This window comes from Nerophis lumbriciformis, linkage group LG11 (genome assembly GCF_033978685.3).
Source record: "Nerophis lumbriciformis linkage group LG11, RoL_Nlum_v2.1, whole genome shotgun sequence".
NCBI lineage: Eukaryota > Metazoa > Chordata > Actinopteri > Syngnathiformes > Syngnathidae > Nerophis > Nerophis lumbriciformis.
This window is the reverse complement of record NC_084558.2, coordinates 9,291,545-9,318,350: the sequence shown is the minus strand read 5'-3', so window position 1 is coordinate 9,318,350 and position 26,806 is coordinate 9,291,545. Positions and strand designations below refer to the sequence as shown.

The 26,806-nt window shown below is 39.6% G+C and overlaps 2 protein-coding genes and 1 long non-coding RNA gene across 4 annotated transcripts; 2 read left to right on the top strand and 1 right to left on the bottom strand.

Moving 5' to 3' along the window:
- Positions 1 to 71: 71 nt before the first annotated feature.
- Positions 72 to 12,846, top strand: tecpr1a (tectonin beta-propeller repeat containing 1a). Of its 2 annotated transcripts, none has more exons than XM_061967450.2 (24): positions 72 to 219; positions 2,639 to 2,875; positions 2,950 to 3,132; positions 3,923 to 4,045; positions 4,123 to 4,242; positions 4,317 to 4,491; positions 4,562 to 4,662; positions 7,185 to 7,286; positions 7,412 to 7,509; positions 7,643 to 8,178; positions 8,271 to 8,416; positions 8,577 to 8,732; positions 8,810 to 8,959; positions 9,109 to 9,266; positions 9,345 to 9,575; positions 9,668 to 9,764; positions 9,845 to 9,924; positions 10,006 to 10,062; positions 10,199 to 10,373; positions 10,468 to 10,603; positions 10,709 to 10,801; positions 10,870 to 10,976; positions 11,256 to 11,375; positions 11,576 to 12,846. In XM_061967450.2, the coding sequence occupies exons 2-24, from the start codon at positions 2,651 to 2,653 to the stop codon at positions 11,690 to 11,692; spliced, it is 3,486 nt and encodes a 1,161-aa protein (XP_061823434.1). In that variant the 5' UTR covers positions 72 to 219; positions 2,639 to 2,650; the 3' UTR covers positions 11,693 to 12,846. The 2 variants fall into 2 exon arrangements, with proteins under 2 accessions (XP_061823434.1, XP_061823433.1); XM_061967449.2 differs by having other exon boundaries at positions 7,367 to 7,509.
- bhlha15 (basic helix-loop-helix family, member a15) lies at positions 12,810 to 14,612 on the bottom strand. The gene is made up of 2 exons (XM_061967452.1): positions 14,575 to 14,612; positions 12,810 to 13,967 (listed from the first exon to the last, which is right to left on the bottom strand). Exon 2 carries the CDS (start codon positions 13,918 to 13,920, stop codon positions 13,360 to 13,362), a length of 561 nt encoding a protein of 186 aa, XP_061823436.1. The 5' UTR covers positions 13,921 to 13,967; positions 14,575 to 14,612; the 3' UTR covers positions 12,810 to 13,359.
- Positions 14,612 to 25,196, top strand: LOC133610809 (uncharacterized). The gene is made up of 4 exons (XR_009815930.1): positions 14,612 to 14,762; positions 23,893 to 23,981; positions 24,051 to 24,157; positions 24,649 to 25,196. It is a non-coding gene; the product is annotated as an uncharacterized lncRNA (long non-coding RNA).
- The last annotated feature ends 1,610 nt before the right edge of the window (positions 25,197 to 26,806 follow it).

The window sequence follows — 26,806 nt, the reverse complement described above, 5'->3', positions numbered from 1 at the left end:
GATAAAACTGTCTTACACACCTGTGAAGCAGCCAATGAGAATGAAGAAACAAACCAGCACTTCCTGGTTTACACGTCTTGGTGGTACCTGTCATTAATATCATAGCAACCGTGAACAATATTATGTTTGTTAAAGAATTAGGATTACTTCATCTTCACTGGACGATAAAAGGGAGTTTTTGACCTCTGGCGGCATACGGTTAATGAGTGGAAACTCCAGGTGGGTGTGTTTGTCCGTATTTGGACGTGCTATTTGTAGAGAGCTAAGCTTGTAATCCCAGCGGAGTGTTGCTATCGCCCTAAAACTGCTGTTCCTGCTTTAAAATAGTCCCGTATTTTTCACTGTTTCGTAGCGTAGCGACTTATTGTATAATTCTCTTTACCTTCATCCTTATTTTTAACAAAATATACTGTAATGTCACTTCTACTAGCTGGACGTTAGCTAAAGTTATACTCTTCTGATTGGGAATGTTGCAACAGTACAAATGGAGAGAATCTGTATGGTCCTTATACTTATAAAAAAATATGATTTGACGAATACATGCAGCTGAAACAAATGTTTTAGACGTAAATACTGTGTGAGCAAACATCCATCCATTTTCTACCGCTTGTCCCTATTGGGATTGCGGGGGTCCATCAATCTATTTCCTACCGCTTATTCCCTTCGGGGTTGCGGGGGGTGCTGGAGCCTATATGCTGGAGACACTTATTGGACACTTCATTGGGTACACATGCCAAATCTTATTATGTCAAATGCAAGAAAATCTACTTATTCAAAGTTAATACATACTTTACTTGGTTGTAGTCGAAATAGCTCTCCCCACAGTACAATTCCATCCATCCATTTCCTACCGCTTGTCCCTTTCGGGGTCGCTGGAGCCTATCTCAGGTGCATTCGGGCGGAAGGCGGGGTACACCCTGGACAAGTCGCCATCTCATCGCAGGGCCAACACAGATAGACAGACAACATTCACACTCACATTCACACACAAGGGACCATTTAGTGTTGCCAATCAGTTTGTCATTTGAGAAGTATGTCACTGCAATAAGAAGGTTTTATATTTATAAGCTAGATGTTAGTAAGAGATATTTAAACAAATGTGTGTTATGTCCATTAGTTTTCATGCTGAGCTTGGTTGTAATTTGACTGCCAGTGATTAATTGGATAACATTTTGATGAAGGGAATTTTTCACTCCTCATGATTTGGCTGTTTTATGCAAAATGTTAAGATGTCGGGTCACAGTTTTGAAATATCCCAAAGTTTATGTCTATGGATGTTCTCATTCATCCAGGTCACTGTAATCTCAGGGCCTTCAATCGATTGCAACTGGACTGTTTGGTTTGTCTTAGAAAACGTTTGGCCTCTCATCCGAGTAGGCTTCATCAGTTCATGCTCATAGACTTAGACTGGTCAGATCTAGTTATGGACTTGGATTGTTCAGATCTAGTCTAGCGACTGGTGCCAAAACCCAAAATATTTATACTCCCATACCAGGATGGTGTGCCTGGGCATGGATGGTATCGCCCTATCAGAGTAAGACAAACAACTGTTGAGCTGCAAAGAAGCAACCCTACTGTCAATGCCAACAACAGCTGTTGTATCTAAGTCTAAGACTAAATCTGACCAGTCTAGGACCATGAACTGATGAAGCCAACTTGGATGTGCGGCCTAACGTCTCCTAAAACAAACCAAACAGTCAGTTACGATCGATTGAAAGCCCGAAAGTTGACTTTGTGGGGATCTTTTCTGACATGTATTTTTTTGCTATACGGAATTCGGGCGGAAGGCGGGGTACACCCTGGACAAGTCGCCATCTCATCGCAGGGCCAACACAGATAGACAGACAACATTCACACTCACATTCACACACAAGGGACCATTTAGTGTTGCCAATCAACCTATCCCCAGGTGCATGTTTTTGGAGGTGGGAGGAAGCCGGAGTACCCGGAGGGAACCCACGCAGATACGGGGAGAACATGCAAACTCCACACAGGAAGATCCCCAGTCATTACTAATAAAGTATCCATTGTAATAATGGCATTAAAATAGGTTTTGATATTATTAGATTGTGCGTGATACTTAATGTTGTGGCATTTTTTTTTTACCGCTTGTCATGGGTGAGATGAAGCCTGGGGTACACCCTGGACTTGTCTCCTGTCAATCACAGTAGATTAATTTACAAATCAGAGCAAAGGTCTCACTCAATTTACTTGGGGGTCAACTAAGGAAGAGTCTCTGTGACGTTGGTATTGACTTCAGAATCACGTGACTAAATGTGTGTAGTTTCTACCAGCAGCTATATTAGACCTGAAGTCATTATAAATGTGAAACTAAATGTAAACAATTTATATTTTGAACACTGTTGAGTTGCCTAGGTGAGGGTTGGACACACATGTTTCTGTTGTGCCGCTATTGTAGTTGGTGTTTATTGGGATTCAAGATTGATTGCCTTAATATATTTAACTATTAGCCTGAAATGGCGTGGGCGCAATTACAATGAAATATGAATATGTATAGACTCCAGACTGTGAGGCTGACGTGCTAACCACACGGCCACCAAGTTTCACAGAGGGGAAAATAGGTGTTTTTGTTCCTGCCACGCTACATTAACATCCCATTTTCATACTTCTACTAAAGTCAGCTGCAGTCATGCCCACCTCTCTGCTGTGGGCAGTGGACGTGCATGGACGGGTGTACAGCCTGTCCACGGCAGGCCAGCAGTGGGAGCAATGTCGCGACGCCCATATTGAGTTCAAGCGGGTGACAGCGGCCCAGCAGTGCTGCTGGGGCATCGCCTGTGACAACAAGATCTACCTGAACGTGCACGCTTCTGACGTCCCCATTCGCTTCCAAGAGGAGACCTATGAGAATCAAGTGGGTTTCTGCAGCATGTAGTAGTCTTTGTGGGTGCGTCGCCTGCATGTTCCAGCTTTCTTTTTTTTTGTCAGCGATGGAATCCAGTGGATGGTTTCTCTGAGCGTCTATTGCCAAGCGACCGCTGGCAGTGGAGTGATGTGACAGGTCTGCAGCACCAACCTCCACCCAGTTTCCAGCTCCCTTCCAGAAGCTGGCAGTGGGAAGGTGACTGGTACATGGATGAAAACTTTGAGGGGGAAGCCACAGGGAAGGAGGTGAGTTTTTAACTAGAGATATGACGTTTAGGAACAGCTTTTTTAAGTGAACGCAAAGAACCGATTCGCAGTTGCGAGCCACTTTTATATGCTAATTGTTCATCTGCCTTCATATTCACTCTGCCTAACTGGATTTAAGCCACAAGCCATACAAAATGAGACAAAGTCAAAGGCAACATAGCAACATTTTGATGAACTTGACATTTAAAATTTACAGTAGGGGTAGTGCGATTTTGTGCAAAATTCTATTCTAGTTGTATTTATATTTTTCTATCGATACACATTGTAATCATTTATTATGTTTAGGCCATAGTTTTTTCTGTGTAGTTAAAATGCTCTTGTATGGAAAACTTTACAGTTGAAATTGTTTTGGACTGAAGTGTGTTTTTTTTTATATATTTTATTTTTATTTTAAGTAAATACGTTTCTTTTAGGTCAAGAAAAATTATCGCTGTTAAAGCATAGGGGTATGAAATGCTTACAATAAAAACACAAGACAAATGAAATCAATAAAATAATATTATAATATTTCCCACAGTATGAATTGGTATAATATTGAATTATTCGGATACATGTCTTTTAACTGCTAGCAGGGATTGTTTCCTTGGTAAAACAAAAACACAAACAGTTATTTACTAAAAAAAAAAAAAAAAAAAAAGCCAGTCTTTTGGAAGGAACGACTCCTCAAGATCCGGTTTTCTGTTAAATAGCCATAAATACCATCTCTATTTCTGAAATACAAGCTACATTTCCCCTTGCTACATTGGTTAATGACGGGCTTGTTCTGCAGGGATGGACTTACTCCATTGACTTTCCAGCAGTTTACACCAAAGACAAAAAATGGAACTCTTGTGTCCGTCGCAGGCGATGGCTCTGTCACAGACGATACAAAGCCATGGACTCTTGGGCTGAGGTATGTTTTTAACTGTATGTGCATATGTTTATGTCATCAGAAGGTTCGTTCACCCGTGTTTATGTGTATACTGGCAGATCCCCTCGCAGAAGACATCTCTACCAGATCCCTTCAGTGACATCAGCTGCGGTGGATGGGAGATAAGCGAGGAACCACAAGGCCGACTGTCACTGTGGGCTGTGTCGCTACAGGGGAAGGTACAGTTTTGTGAACAATAAAAGTTTATTGGAGATATACAGTATAAGATAGCAATTCTCTGTCTCTTCTGTAGGTGTGGTTCAGAGAGGGCATCTACTATAACAATCCTGAGGGGTCTTTATGGTCTGAGATGCCCATCCCCGGAGAGGTGATCCAGATTAGCTGCGGCCCCGGGGAACTGGTGTGGGCGGTGCTGTGGGAGGGCCAGCTGATCGTCAGAGAGGGCGTCAGTCGAGATTTTCCCCAAGGTACTGTTGCCAGCGGGATGAGCTTTGTTTATTGAGTTCTGTAACGGGACTCTTCTTTTCTTCCGCCCAGGTACCTCCTGGTCTGTAGTGGATTCTCCAAGTCCAGATGTAGGTGCCATGCATGTGGCTGTAGGAGTCAATGTTGTCTGGGCTTTGACCAAGGACAACAAAGTAAGTCAATTGCAAACTAACATTATGTCCTTCCACATTTAGAGCCCTGTTCTAAGTTCGCAAACACGCTTGAAGTTATGCATGTTTCTCTTATTCGTATTCTCCCATTCAGCCTGCGTACATGCCCACCCTGCGTAAGTTAGGCAAACATGCTTAAGTCATGAATGAAGGCTGACTGATTTTAAAGGAGGCGGACTTTGCCGCGATGTCTCTTTTTGGCTGTGTGAACATGGAGTTTTCCTAACACTTGTGAATGTAATTTAAATCCATGAAAAAGATAACACCTCAAATTTGAAAAAGTGGTATCAGTTCAGGCAGTGTGTTTGCTTGTCATGTGTACATGTGTCGTCATGGTTATGTAGTGCGTGTACGCACGCACAACAGTGTTTTCTTTTGGCTGGAAACATCAGGATGAGCTTACACTTTGAGTTAGTGTGTTTGTGTACATGTGTGCTTGTGCTTGCAAAGGGAAGTGTGATAGCTAAGTTTGATATTAGCTGTCAAAAAAATAAATCATTATATATGTGTTTTCTATTAAATAGTCACAAAGTTCAATGATCCCGGTCAAGAGGAAATCGTTGTATTTGTTGAACGTCTGTTATAGTCCCATAGTGCGCATCTTAGACAAAGGTGCACAGTGACAGACTTAAGACCCAGGGGATAATGCTGCACAGCCAGCTTTTTTCACTTAAGCACATAGGAGAATAGGGCTCTTAAAGCTATCAGTCATCAACAATTGCATCATCTGAGAAATGGACATTGAAACAGTGTAGGCCTGACTTCGTAGGATATGTACAGCAAGCAGTGAACATAGTGAGATCCTCTTTAAGGTCAATTTTCACGAGGTAGGATTGCTCGGATTTTTATGACTATTATCTGCATTAGAAGTTATAATATCTTCACACAGCTTTCACACACACCCCCACACACACCCACACACACACACACACACACACACACACACGCACACACTTATAAACACTAGTTATTTTCTAATTTTTATGACTATTATCTGCATTCAAAGTCTTTATAATACCTTAAAACAGCTTTCACACACACACACACACACACACACACACACACACACACACACACACACACACACACACACACACACATACACACACACACACACACACACGCACACACACTTATAAGCACCTTCTATGCTCTTAAAACCCTTTATACACCCTAAAACTTACGCAATTTTAACATGAAAACTTACTCAAATCTTAATGTACTCAATGGAACTTTTAAAATCAGCGATGCACTGAGACCGAAATTTTTCCGCAAAGTGGTGAAGGAAAGTGTGCTCAGAGAGTATGGGGTATCGGATTGTCTGATTGTGGCAGTCCGCTCCCTGTATGCTCAGTGCCAGAGCTTGGTCCGCATTGCCGGCAGTGAGTCGGACACGTTTCCAGTGAGGGTTGGACTCCGCCAAGGCTGCCCTTTGTCACCGATTCTGTTCATAACTTTTATGGACAGAATTTCTAGGCGCAGTCAAGGCGTTGAGGGGATCTGGTTTGGTGGCTGCAGGATTAGGTCTCTGCTTTTTGCAGATGATGTGGTCCTGATGGCTTCATCTGGCCAGGATCTTCAGCTCTCACTGGATCGGTTCGCAGCCGAGTGTGAAGCGACTGGGATGAGAATCAGCACCTCCAAGTCCGAGTCCATGGTTCTCGCCCGGAAAAGGGTGGAGTGCCATCTCCGGGTTGGGGAGGAGATCTTGCCCCAAGTGGAGGAGTTCAAGTACCTCGGAGTCTTTTTCACGAGTGAGGGAAGAGTGGATCGTGAGATCGACAGGCGGATCGGTGCGGCGTCTTCAGTAATGCGGACGCTGTATCGATCCGTTGTGGTGAAGAAGGAGCTGAGCCGGAAGGCAAAGCTCTCAATTTACCGGTCGATCTACGTTCCCATCCTCACCTATGGTCATGAGCTTTGGGTTATGACCGAAAGGACAAGATCACGGGTACAAGAGGCCGAAATGAGTTTCCTCCGCCGGGTGGCAGGGCTCTCCCTTAGAGATAGGGTGAGAAGCTCTGCCATCCGGGGGAGCTCAAAGTAAAGCCGCTGCTCCTCCACATCGAGAGGAGCCAGATGAGGTGGTTCGGGCATCTGGTCAGGATGCCACCCGAACGCCTCCCTAGGGAGGTGTTTAGGGCACGTCCGACCGGTAGGAGGCCGCGGGGAAGACCCAGGACACGTTGGGAAGACTATGTCTCCCGGCTGGCCTGGGAACGCCTCGGGGTCCCACAGGAAGAGCTGGACGAAGTGGCTGGGGAGAGGGAAGTCTGGGCTTCCCTGCTTAGGCTGCTGCCCCCGCGACCCGACCTCGGATAAGCGGAAGAAGATGGATGGATGGATGGATGGATGGATGGATGGATGGATGGATGGTGAAGGAATACAATATTGAATTTTGGAAACAATTAGTTTAGTTTAATACCACACAAACTATGCAGAATTGATTTACATGCACATTTGTTTCAGAGTGATCTAATTAAAATTGCATGCTGCTATACCAGGTGTGGTTCAGACGTGGTGTGAACTCCCACAATCCCTGTGGCTCTGGTTGGATAAGCATGGTTGGAGAAATGATCATGATCAATGTTGGACTCAATGATCAGGTAAAAATTTCACCACTCCCTTTGTCCAATACAATTGTTAAACCCTTTCTTTTTTAAAAGATGTACCATTGCGTGGACAGGTGTGGGCTATCAGCAGTGAAGACCGCGCCCTGTACTTCCGACAGGGTGTAACCTCTAGTGAACTAAGTGGGAAGACCTGGAAGGCTGTCACTGTTCTCCGAGATGGGGATCGACCTCATTCCAGTGCCAGTAGCCAACAGAGGTTGCAACCCACTCAAACTCAATTTGATTAAACCACACTTTTTGTTTTTTGTCATGCATAGCTCTATTGTTTACAAAAACAGACAACAAAGCTCGGATGATTCCTAATTACCGTACCTTTCCTGTTGTGACAGTGCTGGGTGTTACTTCAGTGAATTACATCCACCATCTGTGGTGAGTGATGTAGAGTCTGACACGGAGAAAGGATCCACAGAGGAAGCCAACTGTTTCAACGCCCACACTGAGCCCTGTGGCCAGCAGACCGACACCCCTAAGTCCCACATTCCAAAAGTTACCAGCGACAGCTTCATCTCTCAGCTGGTATGTGATAAAGAACAAGCCTCTGTTGCTGTCCCACTAGCAGAGAGCATCCCCGAGGAAGGAGTTATCAGGCATCTGAGTGACGATGGGGTTCATTCTGAAGGCCCCCTTGACCCCCGGTGGAGTAATGTGGATCTGGAGGAAGCCCAGAGCCAGCAGGCCCAGTTGTGTGTTGTGTCAGACTCCGCAGACACTTGTAGCCTGTCGTCTGTGGCCACATACACCCTGGCCATGGAGGACTCGTATGGGGCAGATGAGCACCCTCTGTGGGCATGGATCAGTGGAGGAGGGTGCTCTGTGGACAGTCATTCCCAACTCAACTGGTTCCACAGCAACATGAACTCTTCATGTGTGTGTTACAAAAAGAGAGATAATTGATCATTTGTGATGTTTCTGTCATATACCGGTTAAGGTTGTTTCCTCTTCTTTTATTTTTCCCAGTGTTGGCCCAGTCAATCCAGTCAATGAGCCTGTCTGTAACCCCGGCCCAGATGGCTGCCTGGCGGAAACAAATCTTTGAGCAACTCAGTGAAAGAACAAAGAGAGAAATGGATGACTTTAGACATTATGAACAAGCCATAGAACAGGTGAGTGCAGGTGAATTCAGCATGCACAATAAAATGAGATGAATAGGTATAAATAGACAGTACTCTCTTAGTCTCATTCATTGTTCAAATGTACCTAATGAAGTGGCTGTGCCTTTCTATCCCTTATTCTTTCATATGCCTGTATTGTTTACCATGGAAGTGTGTGTGGGTGAAGAAGGGCACCATGCAGTGGTGGAGAGACTGGAAGCCACACAAGTGGATAGATGTTCATTTCGCCCTTGAGCAGTTCTCCGGACCAGATGGCAACAAGGATGGCATCCTTTTTGTCTATTATAATTACTATGAGGAGAAGAAGGTAGGAAGGCATAATGTGTTTGGTGTAGACGTTTTAAGCAGCCACCTGCTTAACCTTGTCCTGTAATCATGCTGCAGTACCTTCATGCCTTTATCAATGAGGTAACAATCCTGGTGACTGTGCTCAATGACGCCAAACACACTTTTGCCATCTATACACCTGAGCGGATAAAAAAGAGGTGGCCCATTAGAGTAGCAGCTGCAACAGAGCAGGAGATGCATGATTGGGTAAGCACAGACTGGCAAATAGACACTTTTTAACATCTTTAGGAACACTTAAGCTATCAAACATCCTATAACCGCAAAATAATGAACACTTAATTTATATTTTATCAACACTGATCCCTGTCTATTTGATTTCATGTCCCTGTCTCCAGTTGGCACTGTTGAACGTGTCATGCTGTGACTCCAGGGGCATCCAGGGTCCTCCTTCTAAACAAGCCATTTGGTCCATCACCTGTAAAGGGGACATCTTTGTCAGTGAGCCGTCCCCCAGCCTGGAGGCCATGCCATACCCCACACCCTGCGATCAGATGTAAGGATGCAAAAAAACGATTTGATATCATTTTTTTCTTAAATCTTATAGTTTATATTGAATTGCTCCTTTGGGCAGGTTCTGGCGTCAGGTCAGTGGTCACCTGCGCATTGTAGAGTGTAACAGCACTGGGATTGTGTGGGGCATCGGTTATGACCACACTCCCTGGGTCTATGACGGGGGTTATGGCGGAGGCTTCTTCCAGGGTCTCCCCACTAGTAATGACAACAGTCACACACAGACCGATGTCAAAAGTGTCTACATATTTGAGAACCAGAGGTGGAACCCTGTCACCGGCTACACCAACAGGTGGAGCGCTTACTCTGTACTTTTTTCCAGACCCTAACAATGACAGAATGCTGATTTTGTGTTTAACATACTTGCTCCCTCATTTCTTAAAGAGGTCTCCCGACTGACCGTTATATGTGGAGTGATGCCTCAGGACTGCACGAGTGCACAAAAACAAACAGCAAGCCTCCATCCCCTCAGTGGACATGGGTACACACATGGAGGCACTTATTATGTCTTGATTAAACTTTGTGCCGCCATGTTTCACTTCCCTAATTGGCTGTGTTCAGGCTTCTGACTGGGCCGTCGACTACAGCGTCAGTGGCGGGACGGACCGGGAAGGCTGGCAATATGCTGCAGATTTCCCAGCGTAGGTTTCACATGTCGACTGTTCAATCCACCTCCCTTATTGACAGACCGGGACTTCAATGTGTCTGATCTCTGTGTGCAGGTCATATCATGGCCATAAAACCATGAAGGACTTTGTGCGACGCAGGCGATGGGCGAGGTAGGCTTTAAAAATACCTTTAGAGTACAATATTTATGGTGCAATGGGCAGTCATGATGACATCTTATTAATGAATGTTGCATATATTGTCCACATCAACTCATAATGTAACTCAGATGTTTTGTTTTTTTAACAGGAAGTGCAAACTGACTACCACTGGTCCCTGGCAGGAAGTCCCACCCATCCCACTGAGTGATGTAACCATCCTGCTGTGCGCCGCCCAAAGCAGTGTGGCTGTGGTGCCCATATGGGCCATCAGCAACAAGGGAGACGTGCTCTGCCGACTGGGAGTCACCAGTCTTACGCCCGCTGTAAGTCACTATAGCTTTTGTTGAAGCAAATACTTATCACTTCATATATTTCCTAATTGTTCAAAGCTCTTGACATAATCTTTTTATACCATAGGGAACTTCATGGCTTCACGTGGGGACCGACCAACCGTTCAAGTCCATCTCCATCGGGTCTGCAAGCCAGGTTTGGGCCATCGCCAAAGATGGCTCTACTTTCTTCAGGGGTGGGGTGTCTCCTGAGACCCCTGCAGGTCAGTGGACTTTATATTTTCATGAGTAAATTCAAAATACTTCAAATATACAGTTTATAATAGGAAAATGATAATGTACTTTTTATTCTATGTCACCCTCTGCAGGTGAGTGTTGGTACCACATCCCTTCACCAAGTAAACATAAGCTGAAGCAGGTGTCTGTTGGTAGGACATCAGTGTACACTGTTGATGACAATGGTGAGGCGCTTGCATAACAGTTTGTTTTTGCATACTATTTCTAATTATGTGTGATGTTTTCTGTACAGGTAACTTATGGTATCGGAAGGGTTTGACTCCCAGCTCCCCTCAGGGCTCCTCGTGGGAGTATGTATCTAATAATGTGCGCAAAGTTTCTGTTGGGCCTTTGGATCAGGTTTGTGCCACATACCAGGACTGTCTCTTTAAATCTTGTTAAAAGTATTATGCGACTCCATCTTTCATCCTGTCTTGATTATCACAATCCAGTGTACATCCACAATAATGAGAATGAACTATTGTTAGATGAACACCAAATCACACGTCAATGTATTATGATGTTTGCAAAGGCATGTGTCATTTTCTCTTATCATATGAACATAGATGGTGCTGATTCAAAAATATGACTGAAACCATGTAAATTTGGAAGCTGATTCGTGCTGTGGTGTGGGTTTAGGTGTGGATCATAGCAGACAAGGTGCAAGGCAGTCACAGCTTGAGTCGTGGGACAGTGTGCCATCGACTTGGAATCCATCCCATGGAGCCCAAAGGGCAATCGTGGGATTATGGAATCGGGGTAAGGAAAGGATGGACTGAAGGCACAGGGAATTTCCCTATGTATGAAACCTAAGAGTACATACTGTAGAAATACAGCTACAATTTGTGTCGTAATGAACCCAGTTCAAATCAATGGGAATTACACCTTGCATTTCAAAATTGTGAGAATGTTAGTGATTATTTTGAACTAACTAATATTATGTTCATCTCATCATCTAGGGTGGGTGGGACCACGTCACTGTTCGAGGGAACACCATGGAACCACCCAGAGTCTGTCTCCCTTTTCTGACTGCACCGCTTGCACAGACTCCTGCAGATCCCCCAAACTGTCAGTAACACGGATGTTAGGACACAATTTAACACAACGGTGGACACCCAGGACTCGTTTTTTTAACATCTAAAACATTCATTGCCTTTGTAGAACATTTTACTGTTACATTCCTTTGAAACTTCACACTTAAATAATCACTGCTACTTTTTTCTTCTTTTTTCTTTTTTTTCCCCAAACGGTCTTCACACACATTTAAGCTTATGACTTTTTGTGGTATGATTTACCTAGTATAAATATGTATATAATACTCTGTGTAACAAAAATAAGCTCAATGCTATAGTTTACAAATGATCGTGTATGCTGATCTCCCTATTTGTCAACTCATGCTATATATTGTTGTTATTGTTTGGTGTCTGGTGCACCAGAAGCAGCTATCAAGTCTTTGTGGGACATTTTAAAGGTTAAAGGGGACCTACAATGATTTTAATCTACATATAAAACACTTCTTTGTGGTCTAGATATAATATATTCATTATGCTTTGGTGGAAATTTTGCTCCACAGTCACTTTAATACCCGATTTTTAAGTATATCTGCAAGAGGACTGATTCTGGAGGCGTTCCCAGATTGCAAATGAAACCACGCCCCACCCTCTTTAAAAATATCATAATTGTAAGTCATAAAATACAAAATTCATCATAGGTCCCTTTTAAAACAAATAACCCTAAGCACAGATCTCAACAAACAATGGGCTTTAGTTGTGTAAAGAGTAAAATTAAGTACCAGGAATAATACCACAAAGATCTACCCGGGTGGGTCGATTGACACCTGCTTTAAGCTCAATACTACACACAACTCCTGCATTGATCTGGTGCCTGCTTCTTACATTAAGCATTGTTAGAACCACTATCTTAATTGTCTTTGGAATATGTGCAATACTTAAGGTAAAACTTAATTCTCGGAACCTACAGTTTGCTAAGAACTAGGCTAAAAAATATATTTTTGTTATAAAATTGTCGTCCTATTTAGCATGTTAGCTGCTAAAGAAGTTACAGAACATTTCACACTCAATAGAAAACATATTAGCTATGTGGGCATGTATTGCTTTCTATACATAAGGATTGTATGGTCTGTTACTGTGTTGTAGTGGCTTCCTAATGTCACACATGTAGTGCACGATCAAATACCAGTCAATAAATACACATGTTTATTGATAGCTCATCTTCAGTACAATGTCCTGCCTCTGGACATTACAAATAACCCGATTGTTGAAACAACATCTTTGCAGACAAGTCAGACGAGTCAGTTGTGTTCTCAGCTTTATGGGAGTTCATCTTCATGATGAGCAAACACTTCTTCATTCTGTGTTCTCTTCCTGGATTCAGCAGTTGTGGCTGAAGGCTATGCTCAACAGGTTTTTTTTTTCCTTCAACGGACTAAAAAGATCACGCAATTACAAAAAAGGGGAGAGGAAGAAATCCTGGCTTCCAAACCGAAAAGTTAGATAAAGACCAAATATTTAGCCCTTCCAAATTAAGTTCACCCTTCATTCTGTCTGTTGCATGAAGAGCAGCCCACTTGTTGAGTTTAAGTGCTGCAGAAAGTCAACTGGGTTCCTTAGAATACCTCTGTCCTGAATGGATTCCACAGCAGTGCATCTGCAGGAACTAGATGTCATATGGCTCCTAAGAGTCCACGCTCATCTCCTGCTCGGAGACCAGTCCTCCTGATCTGCTAGCTGTGCTGGCTGAAGCTGTGCACGTGGGTGAGATACTGGGTCAGACCCTCCTCACCTTCCTCTTCCAGGTGCTGCTGATAGCACTGGAGCAGCTTGGCGGTGCTGGCCTCTGACGGGACCTCGCCAGCAGGCAGGCAGGCTCCCGACATGTCCAGGATGATGGAGGTCAAGGCCTTGATGTAGTTCTTTGCCAGTGTCAGCGTCTCGATCTTGGACAGCTTTTTGTCCATCTTCACGTGCGGGATGGCCTCGCGTAACGCTTGGAAGGCGTTGTTGAGTTTGTGCATTCGCTGGCGTTCCCGCTCGTTGCTCTCCAGTCGCCGGATGCTGCGCTCCTTTGTAGTGGAGCTGTGTTGCCGGCGCCGACGACCTCCCCCAGAACCTCCTTGGCGCTTGCCCTTCCGGCTCCGCAAAGAACCTCTCCAGGAGCAGCCGATCCGCATGGAGGCCTCGGAGCCTTCCTGCTCGCTGGAGCCAGGTTCCGGTTCTGTGTCTGCTTCAAGTTCCTGCTCTGGGTCAGACCAGGTTGGTTTCACAGCTTTTCCTTTGGACTTCATCCTGCTTCTTTACCGAGCCCTCCAAAGATGTCACAGCTTCAACGGGCCTACAAGGAGTGATGAGAAGATGTCATGGTTCAGCACATCATGTCAGCCAATTATTAAACACTTAAAAATGGAGGCACTGTATGGATTCTTCAAGTATGTCCCGTCCCTATCCCCCCAAGTAGGTAGAGTTACAAGCAGTAGAAATGAGGAGAAGCAGCGTCCTTTGTCTTCCATCTATAAATGGGAAATGTCTTCCCTGGGGCCAAAAAGATACTGTACAGGTACTGTATGTTCCCCAGTGACACCCACTATGAGTGAAAAAGGCTCCTTTTCCAATTCAAACAGTCTTGCATCCTGTTTATATCTAATCAGTCTTTTGCAGTGTGAAAACTCCATGATGTTGGCCTGTGAATGCACGCTTGGCTTATCCACTACTGAGATAGTGTCCATTTGAAGGTTAGACTCACAAAAACACATGACTAATTCACCCTGTTGCTCTATTGATTTAATTGTAATATAGTTGAATAGAGTTGCCCATGTTTGAATACTCTTGAACCCCTTAGTAGACCCATCACTATCTCTTTTAAAGCAACTGTCTTTTTATAATAATGCACCTAAGAAGTATAAAGAACTAAAACAACAAAACAAAAAGCACACATCCCTTACCTTTATTCAACTTTCTGTTCACAGAGAATGCGCAGTCAGCATCATAAGTGGATGAGGAGAGTGTGGAGAAGACAGTGGTTGTGCATGGTGGCCTTGCCGCAGACACACTCACGCACACGCAGATGTCTGTGTCACATGTGTGAGACCTGAAGCTGAATGATGTACACGTCGCGCTCCTCAGCCTATCTGTGAGTAGCTCACTCACACAAACCCCACCCCCTGTACACATGCCTAACCTGGCAAGCTCCTGCAGCAGCCTTACTGTGAAGGAAAACTAGAGTACTTTAAAACTTTTCTTCTGCATGGGAACAAATAACACAAAGTCATACTTAATTTGTATGTTTGAGTTTTATTTTATTTCATTTGTTTTGCTACAAACATGCAGGGTAAAGTCACATTTACTTGTTTTTGTCTCCACTTATACTACCTTATTATTTTCCATCAAATATTACCAATTTTACTTGTATTGCATTCTCATTATATTTTGTATCCTTATTTTCACAATTGTATTCAGTTATTTTACCTAACAGTGCACAACCTGTCTTTTTTTTCCAACTTAAAATTTTTCATAATTTTATACCTTGCATTTCTTTGACACAGGAAGTAATGACAATGTGTGGAAGTTCTGGTGTAAAATAATTCTCATTAATAAACATGGAGAAGGGGTAGGATTAAATAAAATCATCTTATTCCTACTCTTTTTCAGACATGTTGAATTTTACAAAAGTAACCATGTGATGTTCCTTGTAAACACGTGCACGAAGAGTACCAAATGAACATACTGTAAATGAAACTGTATTAATTTGTCAAATTTATTAAATTTGATTTTATTTGTGTTGAACATGTTTAACAAATTACATTAAAGAAGCGCACAATTCAACATGTTCGAAAAAGAGCATGAAGAAGCAGAGCTTACATAATCCTGTCTCAACAATTAGCAATAATGTAACTTACTGTATTCAAATGTTATTTTAGATAGCTTGTGCAGTGATAAAAGAAAAGAAAATCAGAAAAAAATAAATTATATATAATAATTACATTACTGATGATAATCCACCAATTTTCTACCGCTTGTCCCTTTCAGGCTTACACAGGGGCTGTAGCCTATCCCAGCGGCACATGGGTGGAAGGCAGTGTACACCCTGAACAATCATAATAATTATTATAAATTAAATTAAAATAATTAATAAATATAAAAAAATATTTATAAATATTGCAATACATTTGTAAGGATTGTGCAAATGAAAATGAAGTAATCAAAAAAAAAAAAAAAAACACACAAAAAACATAACAGTTTGCATGTTATAATGTCATAATTATCATTTCAAAATTGTCTGCAAAACAGTATTGAAAGGATGCTGACAGACAAAGGCCGGTTGCCACTGGCCAATTAGATGCAGCTTTTTTCCCTTTCTTCCTTGCGTACATTTTAGAATATAAAACAGAACAGAGAGACAATTGTAAAATAAGAAAAATAAACTCTTGTCAAGGGGTACAAATCAACATCCATGTATGGTTTGTCATTCAAATAACCTAGTGGTGTGGGGCATTTATGAATGCTACCTATAGCAACGAGTGGCCGGGCAAAAGTGAAGAAAAAAAAAAGACAAATAATCCATGTTAGAAATTTCAATTACAATGTTCCAGGCCACATAACAAACAATTCATTCAGTTGTCTTGTTTGAGAAGTACCACCTTTAGCATAAAGCTACTGTGGTACCATTATTTGCTACGTCTGTGTGTATTCGTTTGTTGATAAATACTAATTGGTTTGATAATAAAATCTTTTTTTTTTTTTTTTAACATGAACCGTGAGCTGATAATGATAACTGTGCTGTCCTGTTATCTTTTGATTTTTGTACAATTCTGAATTTCTTTGCAAGTATTACATAGTAGACTTTGCATGCACTTGCAATTCCAAGAAGTTAGATGGCAGTAGTGTATAGGCTGCAGTGTGTTGTCTAGTCAGGGAATAGTCTTTGCCATTATCCTTTATCTAGTTTTTTGCTGCCTCCTCAAAAGTGTTTGTACTGTAAGTTTTGTATTTATTACTCATCAGCAGTTTTCATTAAAATTTTGAGGTGTTGAAATCGCCATGTAAAACGCTAATCGATGGCATGTGAATGGCATATCCAATCATCCACTCATCGAACTAGCACATTTTGAAAAGTGAAGCCTTACTTTATATTTGACTTTTTTTCTACCAGGCATACTTGCTTTGTTTGCATTAAAATTGCAACATTACCCTGAATGCAGTTGGACTGAATCTGCTTTGAGTGAGATAGTTTGCCCGCCAAGTGTTTGAACCGGCCGAATCTGCAACTGGACGTTACGTCACGTGCGATAAACGTACCAAAATATGGCACCATTTGATTTTACGTGACTCGATAATCGATAGCACCGACCGTATTTGGTTGGTGCCATTAAAATTCCCAGATTCGGTATCCACTCCAAAAATAGAGGTAGTTTTCTTTCATCTTGACATGTTTTGACGGTTATCTGCAGTGTTTTTAAGAAGTTATTTTTCTTTTAGGTTTTCCATTGTAACTCTATTGACAAAAACAACATCAACTCGTTAATATGGAATTTTAATCAGATTTGCCCCCAAATTGTATTTGTTATTCCTTAAAAACACCTCCACATTGCCAAGTGTAGTTATTGCGTAATCCTGCCAACTAAGTAAACTAACGGCAACCAAAACATTACCCCGCGACTTTGCGCTTTCCTGCTGGGGGGTAGGGGGATGGTATTAATGTGCAGGTGTGACGCTCCCAACTCTTTAAAGAGTGCAACTCCACCGTCCTTGAACAAGTTGCTTACCCTCCTCCTCAGGTACTGTATCTAATCAACCAAACCTGGCTGATGCTGGCTGTGTGGAAACTTTATCTTTTAGTTTGAGTTTGTTCAGTTTCTAACTTGGTTGGCCTGAAGGCTTTGCGCTGTTTGTTTAGCCACCGCCGCCTGATAAATTCAGAGCTAAATACACTTTCTGTAATGAGTCAAACAAACAGTGGCAGCTAGCTTAAACAAAGCCATATTAGCAACATATTTACAACATTTGAGCAAAACTAATGGGGTCATGTCACCGCTCAATTCCAAGGACAGAAGTTGACATTAAAACAGCAGCTTTGGATGCGGTGTGCAGCTGGAAAGGTACCAGTGGGTCTTGCGCAAGTGACTGTGTAATCACCACGCAGCGGATGATCGTGTCATAGCCACCGCTGGAAGCACTGAACACACCGTGATGTCACGGACAGCAGGTGCCTTGAATCCATTTTAGCAAAACAGACATCCCTGACTCATCATAAAAGAGCAAGGAGGCGTGTCGGTGAATTAGCTGGGAGAAGATCTGGACCGATTGTCACTTTTTCCATCAGGCCAAGGGCACTCTGAAAGAAAAACAAGTGTGGGTGTCGCATGAGGCCATGGTGACAGCGAAGTGGCCTTTGGCTACAGGCAGACATTTGCTTTTGACCGGACATCCATGTGTCATAACAATAAGCACCAACTCACTACTGTGTGTGTGTGTGTGTGTGTGTGTGTGTGTGTGTGTGTGTGTGTGTGTGTGTGTGTGTGTGTGTGTGTGTGTGTGTGTGTGTGTGTGTGTGTGTGTGTGTGTGTGTGTGTGTGTGTGTGTGTGTGTGTGTGTGTGTGTGACACTAACCTGTTATCTTCCAGCTCAAGGTCTGATGGACAGGTTTAGGAACACATGCAAAAAAAAACTGGCTAGGACTTAGCAGTACACTTCTTAATGGGTGCGGATGCTGTTTTGCAAAGATCAAAAGTCCAACTGTCAACCTGCGGGCAAAACCAAGCACACAGTTTAGTGACAACATCTGCCAACAGCCTGCAGCGTCATGCTAACATTGGCTAACATTTGTAGTGTGTCGCCCTGGTCGTGTTACAGCCTCACAACTTTGCTCTTACGTTAAGCCTGCTCATATTATTTTGTGCAGTGGTCTTTAATGAGCATCAGTAATCAGTAAAAGTATTTATAATGTTTCCAAAGTCTTCCAAAGTGGTGTGTACTTGCAGTCCCGCACATCTTGTTGATATTCCTGAGAGCCTACCTTGTAGGTAAATATTCTATTCATCATTAATTTATTGGTAGAATCCCTACTTGAGCACATATATTGTGTAATAAGGAATAACTGTTAGATGTACCCAAAAGGATAGTTTTCTGCTAGGCTTTATGTAAGCATTTATTTCCCATCCAACAGTGATGTGCAATTCACCCTTTATTATCTGAATATGAAGCAATTTAATGCCACTTATGTGCATGTCAGCACAGGAATTGAATAAGAAAGTAATTTACAATCAAGCAGTATATTACATTCATATTTGTCAGGCTTCCAGCACATCGTAATTTGCCAAAAATACTTTTTTATGCCATAAATTCAAAGCCGTTAAAGTTGGAGAGTAAAAAATTATTATTTCCAAACAGCATGGAACCATGTTTCTAAATACTATTAATCATTTTTATTAATCCATTATTTGTATTATATACTATTAAGCATTAAACACATGTTCAAACCAGTGTTTTTTTTATTTCACTAATTGAATTTCAAACCCAACAATAATATTCAAAATACTCTCCATCAACATGGTTTCGAACAAAATAGCGCACCTGAACAAAAAAGAGTCGTCTGAGAAAATAAATAGGAATGAAAAAAAGCAATAGGTCCAAAAAGGCGCAGGAAGAAGCAAATCACTAATGCATAATCACCTGATACACAACATACAATACATACTGTAGTTACAGGATATATAATAATACATAATTATGGGTATGGTATGAGTTTATTTCAAACATACATACAGTTACAATGTGGAACATCACATATTTCCAGTTTCACATTTCAAAATGTTTCAAAAGGAGCAGGAAGAAGCAGATCTTTTTTAATCCTGCCCTTTTTCCGATTGACACACATTTGTTCACTTCCTGTGCTCAATCTGTAACACAAACAAATGAATAATCAATAAAGTTTGCGTGAATATATAGGTATTAATAATTTGTGATTCAAATAATTTGCTAAATATGTGATAGATGATAGATTATGTCTCATTTATCATTCATGTTCAAGATGTTTATCAGGAATCTTCTTCCTTGTACTTTGCCAATAGTTTGAACTGGATCATTTTAGTACATTGTTTGACTTCTTTGCTTAATCCATTCCATAATTTAGTTCCACATACTGACATAATATATGTTTTAAGTGTTGTACGTACATACAGCTGTTTTTAAGTTAAAATGTCCCACTAAGTTAGTTATGTTTTCTCTTTTTGTTGGGAATAATTGTTGTACCATCTCGGGTAGCAAGTTGCTTTGTACGTAATAGCAGTTTGCAAATGTAACAAATCATTGAATCTCTATATTATTGATTCCGTAAATAAACGGTTTAGATGTTCTTGAAAGCCACTGTTATGTATTATTCTATCTGACCTTTTTGTAACACAAGTAATGAATAGAGCATACTTTTGTAGTTATTTTCTCATATTTCTACACATTAACTTAGTTACGGTAACACTAGGGAACAGTAGAGAATATGTATTTGTGTTTGACTTTCTTTCCTACTGTTATTGAACAGCAATTATTTAGTTTTACTTAGATTCAAATATTTTTTTGTCAAACCATCTCTTAATTTATTCATTTATTCTGTTCCTATTTGTATTACTTTGCGCCGCAATATATTTTTAAAGCTGAGACGGTTGTTCGCCTCGGTTCACATATTTCTTGCCCAGTTCAAAACCAACCTTCTGATGCAATACCGTTTTAATTTGTTAATTAAGATATTATTATTCAATGTCATATGTTTTGTTAGGGCCATAAACAATGCAACTGCACACTGTCATTACTCCTCAAATGATCACAAAAATATACTGTGTATACTTATCATTTTACTAACTGAATAAATTACACCCTCATAATATGTAATGGGTTTTATCTTCATTGTTATATCAATCAAAAATATTTGCAATTGTTTGTTACTGTATTTCTTTTTAAATAGCGTTAAACTTTGTTTCAGTTCCTCATCTATTTAATTCCAGAAAGTCACGCCACAAACCGTATAGTACTTTTCAGATTAGTGCTTAGTGCAAGGCTGTTTTTATTCATTTCTCACAGCCAAACAATGAAATATTCCAATGACAGTAAATATATATTTACTATGTATATACATATATATATTTAGTATGTGTGTGTATGTATGTGTGTGTATATATATTTACTGTGTGTATATATATATATATATATATATATATATATATATATATATATATATATATATATATATATATATATGTGTGTGTGTGTGTGTGTGTGTGTGTATACACATTATATATACACACATATATATGTGTGTGTATACACACACACACACATATATATACATGTGTATGTATAAATATATACATACACATATGTATGTGTATGTATATATATATACATGTTTATATATAATGTGTATATATATATGTGTGTATATATAAGTGTATATATGTATGTTTATATATGTGTACATATATAAATATATATATATATATATATAATACATTTTATGTTGTAGCACTGACACAAAACATGCAAATAATCCCCAACCTCCTTATAATATTCACAAGAATGTGGATGTATTTACAGTTACAAAGAAAGAGTGACTACAGTGGTAATGACAATATGGTTATTCATTCTTTATCATTTATATTCTACCCAGGTCTTTTGCCTCCTGCTTAACAACAGGATGTTCTAATACTGATTTGTCAGCTTTTGTCCATTAGATATTACACAAACACATGCATTATTGGGTCACTGCCGAGACTGAATAAATATCAGGGCCCATCCATCTACGGAAACAAATACGCAATAGGAAACTTTCCCCGCTCCCTCGTAACCAGGCAACCGTTGGATGAGTGACTCAGGAAAGGCAGAGAGGCGCTGACTCACATCGGCTATGACGTGAAGGATCTAAAAGAACACACTCAAACTGTATAGGAGCAGCAGCATTTCATGAGGCGATGGCTATAGTCTGCCAATTTCAGGTGATTTCACATTGATGTTATTACCGGTAGCTTTAAAACACAATGAAATCAATGAGTCATCTTAATTTCTGTCAGTGCTGGATAAATAAAGGTTAAATGCTGCATAAATAAGAATGAACACATTGAAATTACTGCTGTTACTGCAACTAACTTAGCTTTTTTGTAATTATTTATTCAGTGATGGGTAGTATATTGTGTGGAATGGTGATTTGGAACTAGTAGACGCAAGACCCTTTTGAGAATATTAGCACACTCTAGAGGCTGTCAGTAGAACTGCATTTTCCTCCTATGGGAATAAGTTACAGTAATACGTGTCCATACAAATGTAAAAATTCATATTATTGGTAGTTCATCAATCCAATTTCTACCCCATATAATATAACCCTAGGAAAAATACATTGATGTGTATAGTTTATAAAAACAAGTATGTATTCGTAAGTGGTAAAAAAAAGAATAAATAATACATTTTCTATAAAATATTTAATTTAATACAAAAATAAATGTTATAAAGAAATAATAATAGGCCTATAGCATATTTGCAATATCAGGAAAATACCTGATTTGTAATTGTTTTGTTTTTAATTATACCTTTTTATATAAGCTATAATGTATTCATAAGTGTTTAAAAAGATTAATAATTTATTATTCTCTAAAATATTTCATTAAAGAAATGTAGTAGGTCTTCTGTATATTTAATGAATTTGTTAACATTGTAGTACAATCTCAGGAAAATTACACTGTAGTTTTTTATGGTTAATCATAAATTATATAAGCAAAAATGTATTCATAAGTGCTTAAACAATTATGAATAATCAATATTTAGTCTGTAAAATATTACATTTTAAACAAAAATTACATTTATTGAAAAAATTACATTTATTGAAAAAATTTATATTTAATGTTTGCTGTAGTTGCTGACCACATATACTACAATCTCAGAAAAAAAATACACTGTACATTTTAGTTTTTGATTATAACTTATATACAAATAATGTATTTGTAATAGCTAAAAAAAAAAAAAATACTTGTTCGACAACACATTCAATTTAAAACAAAAATGGAATTCATTTAAAAAATACGTAATGGGCCTAATGAAAATTCATTGTATTTGCTCAAGTTGCTGACCTCATGTAGTACCATCTCATGAAAAATACACTGTCATTTTTTTGTTTTCAATTTTAACTTGTATAAGCAACAATACGTGCAAAAAACAATACATATGTATTAATACTTGTATAAAATATATAATTTAATGCAAAACATTATTTGAAAAAAAAAAGTATGCTTACTGTATATTTAATGTATCTGCCGTAGTTGCTGATCTCGTACAATCTCAATAAAAATACACGGGTGTGTAATTTTTGGATTTCCATTATAACTTACAGAAGCAATAATGTATATTTAAGTGCTAAAAAATATTATTTAATATTTATTCCATAAAATATTTAATTCAATACAAAAATTGTATGTATAAAAAAAATATAGTGGGCCTATTGCATATTTAATGTATTTGCTGTAGCTGCTAACTTCATATACAATCTTAGGAAACATTTACTGTGTAATTTTAGTTTTTAATTGTAAATTATAAAAGCAATAATGTATTCATACGTGCTAAAAAACAAAATAGAAATTAGATTTTTTTTTCTATATAAAATGTAATTTAATTTAAAACAATGTATTTAAAATAATAATAATATGCTTCTGTGTAGCTATTGTATTTATTTTTAAATTAATTGACTTGTACCTTTTTTGGCCCTTGAAACGTAGTAAATAGTAACCATTTGGAGTAAAAATACAGATGAATCGACTCTCCCCTATTTCTGACAGTACTGCAAGTATTTAAAAATTAATCAACATTCAGTACAGTATAGGTAACAAAAACATGTATTAGTTGGCTGATATCGTCCTCCCCTGGCAACAAAATCACTGATGCTGGAGTTCTGCTTGACACACTCGGACAGCATCAGGATGTTGTTACCAGAAGTTAACAACAGTACACTTCTGCTTTCCTTGACATCATGGGGGTAAAGGATTCTGCAATAATAGGATAAAAACGTTTACAGAGGGCCTGTTGCCAAGCAACAAGCACAGTGTTTTAACAGTACTACAGTCTATCATGCAAGGATGTGATAGCACCGGCTTGTTCCTGTTCTATCACATGTTCTATTTTCACTTTGGATTTATGATAGATGTGACCCGTCTCAGTTGCTCTTAATCTGATACAGCTCAACAGCGTCTTGTATCCAAATGTCAGATGAATGAGTGAGACATCTTTGGTTTCAGCTCAGCAGGGGCATTTTGGAAGACCAATGATGTGCAGGAGGATGAGGCCTGGTCTTACAGCAGTTTAATCCTAAACTGTGCTAATGATGGTAAGAACCCACGATAGGGTAATGGTTGCTCCTTGCTATTGCTTCCTAATGAAGTTGTAAACTCTGCAGGGTACGTGCCAGAAGAAGAGTGTAACTATCATGTTACGGTGCAAGTGCAGAAGCATCACATGAAGCCAGTGGGGGCCAAATGACACCAAACAATCCATGAGAAGAGGGTAATTGGAGCTCACCAGGCTTGTTTAAGAGGCCGTGGACATATGGCGTGGCAGTTTGTTAATAACCATGGGTAATATGGGGAATTAAAGCATCCAGTCAAGGAGGCTTGTGGTGCTGTTAGCAGCCTTTATTTGGACACAGCTTGGCTGCAAAGCACAGGGAGGGAGTATAATATGACACTGAAACAACACAGTATGTTGCTCTTCAGTACATATTTAACCAAGGTGTGTTAAGCATTAGTTTAAAAAAAAAGTCCTCTTCAATTAGCATTCAAAGGAAGCTGAGGAATTTGACATGTAAAATAATCATAAGCCAGGCGTATGCTGGATGATTTACACACAGCAGTGGGCAATATTGTCACTGTGTAGCTTTTGCTTTAGCTTCTTAAAATATGTTTGCAGACAGCAAGTCTATAATCGCCCGACGTAAATGTTGAATTCAGTATTTATGAGCCACTGCTGACAGCCCAAACACCTGCTCCTCTTTGCAGGCTCCTTCCAAGAAGACCTGGGATACTCCAGCCAAGGACGCGGCCTTACTTGGGAGAGGAGGGTGTACCACAAGTGTGAAGGTGGGGCTTTGTTTTTTGGGGGAGATTTGTGCTGACAGCTGGGGTAACAAGGGCGGATAATCCAGCTTTACTTTGTGTTTTTTACCTATTTATCTCACTGGAAAGATGTTATTCTAATAGGATTGCTGTTGACAAAGAAGTATTGATTTAACAATACAGTTGCCCCTCACTCCATCACGCTTCAAATAGTGCGAATTCACCACATCGCTGTGGTTTAAGCATATTCCACACAATTTTTGCCCATAATTACCCACTTTCAAGCATAACAAATGGCAAAACAAACTAAAAAATACCAATACTACAGTATTGGCTGCTTGATGACACCATACCAATTAGATCACGCTGTTCAGTATCACGGCCACTGATTGGCTCAGCCTCAGTCAACCTTACTATTTTAGATTAAAAGGGTGCAAAGGTGACTAAAATGTGGTATTTCATGTTTCTCTTATAGTGTTGAAAAATGTATTTAGAAGGTAGTGAACAGTTTTTATGCTCTAGCTGTGAAAATATTAGATTTGTAATTAATTATTCCTTTGCGGAAGTTCAATTATCGTAGTCATGTCCAGAACCATTTAACAGTCTTTAGCGAATGATTACTGTATGTTCATTATAGTAGCTTTTTACAGGGAGGCAAAAGATCCCTGTAAAAGACTGTGTAAAGAAATGGGAAACTGTCATATAACCACATGCTTCAAAGACACAAAAATAAAAAGAACAGGGAGGCAAAATATGATGATATGATGCACCACTGCAAACTATGGCCACAAAATAAGGATGAAATTGATCATGATTCATTAGATGCAAGTGCTTCCAATGTTGTGGTTTGAATGAAATATGAAATAAAATAAAGTTAGAAAGAGAAGAAGGGAGCAAAACAAATTTTATTTTAGGAAAAACACTAAGCATTGGCTACTTTACCTAAGTTGTGGAACTTTGTATTGTTATTTTAAAAACTTGTCTGAGAACTTTTGGTTTTATGTATGAAAAATGTTAAATGAACATCATTATATTTTTTCACAATTATATTTTTGGTGAAGTGTTTTATAATTAAATAATGTTAATGTGTTTATTTATCACCTCATGAAAAAAGTTGCACAAATTTAATTTAAGCTCCTTTAGTACAATTTGTACGACCTTGTTGTCATTGCAGCATTTGTCCACTAGAGTATAGCCATGTGCAGCAATTCATTGTTTGTGACAGTAATGTTAAATATAGCCTATACATGCTTTTTTTTTCAAAATTGCATTTTTTAAAATAGAGAAAAAATATATATTTTCACGTCTGTTCATCATCAACTAAAAAAGTGAATAAAGTTCATTGTGAACGATGAACACGTGTGAACATCATGACACACTATCAAACCACAGCTAAGCAGTGTAAATGATATTTTAGCTCCAACATTACTACAGAGTCATTACACAAAATTGGGAAATGTACCTAATATTTCAAAACTGCTGGTTTTGGTTGGTCAGTATAACCTTTGGCCTATCCATGTAATGCCATATGCACACAATACAGTACAGGCTGGCTATTGAACCCCTCGACTGGTGTTGACAGCGCTGTCATTTGCCCACACACATCTCAGCAGATCCGTTTCAGTGGCTATTCTTAAAAGTGCTAAGGTATACAGGAGTTTGTGGCATTCGATTATAGAAAATACTGTATATATACATACCGATATATATATCTTCATTTATATAATACCTTTATATGTTATATATATATATATATATATATATATATATATACAGTACATACATATATATATAGAGAGAGAGGGATTATATATATATTAGGGATGTCAAAATAAACAAGTTAACTCATGTGAATAATCACAAAACATTATTGCATTGCTCATGTACACACTTATTCATGCAATTTATTTTGGCTGTACAAGTTCTTTTATCTTAACCGCTTTACGGTCAGCAGAGGTGGGACCAAGTCATTGTTTTGCAAGTCACAAGTAAGTCTCAAGTCTTTGCCCTCAAGTCCGAGTCAAGTCCCGAGTCAAGACAGGCAAGCCCCGAGTCAAGTCCAAAGTCAAGACTGGAAAGTCTCAAGTCAAGTCCTAAGTCC

Excerpts from the sequence above, each read along its gene's own strand:
- tecpr1a (XM_061967449.2), top strand. The coding sequence starts at position 2,651 with ATGCCCACCTCTCTGCTGTGGGCAGTGGACGTGCATGGACGGGTGTAC. Across the intron at positions 4,243-4,316 it reads CTGTGTCGCTACAGGGGAAG|GTGTGGTTCAGAGAGGGCAT; the intron begins GTACAGTTTTGT and ends TCTCTTCTGTAG. Across the intron at positions 10,802-10,869 it reads GTACACTGTTGATGACAATG|GTAACTTATGGTATCGGAAG; the intron begins GTGAGGCGCTTG and ends TTTTCTGTACAG.
- bhlha15 (XM_061967452.1), bottom strand. The coding sequence starts at position 13,920 with ATGAAGTCCAAAGGAAAAGCTGTGAAACCAACCTGGTCTGACCCAGAG.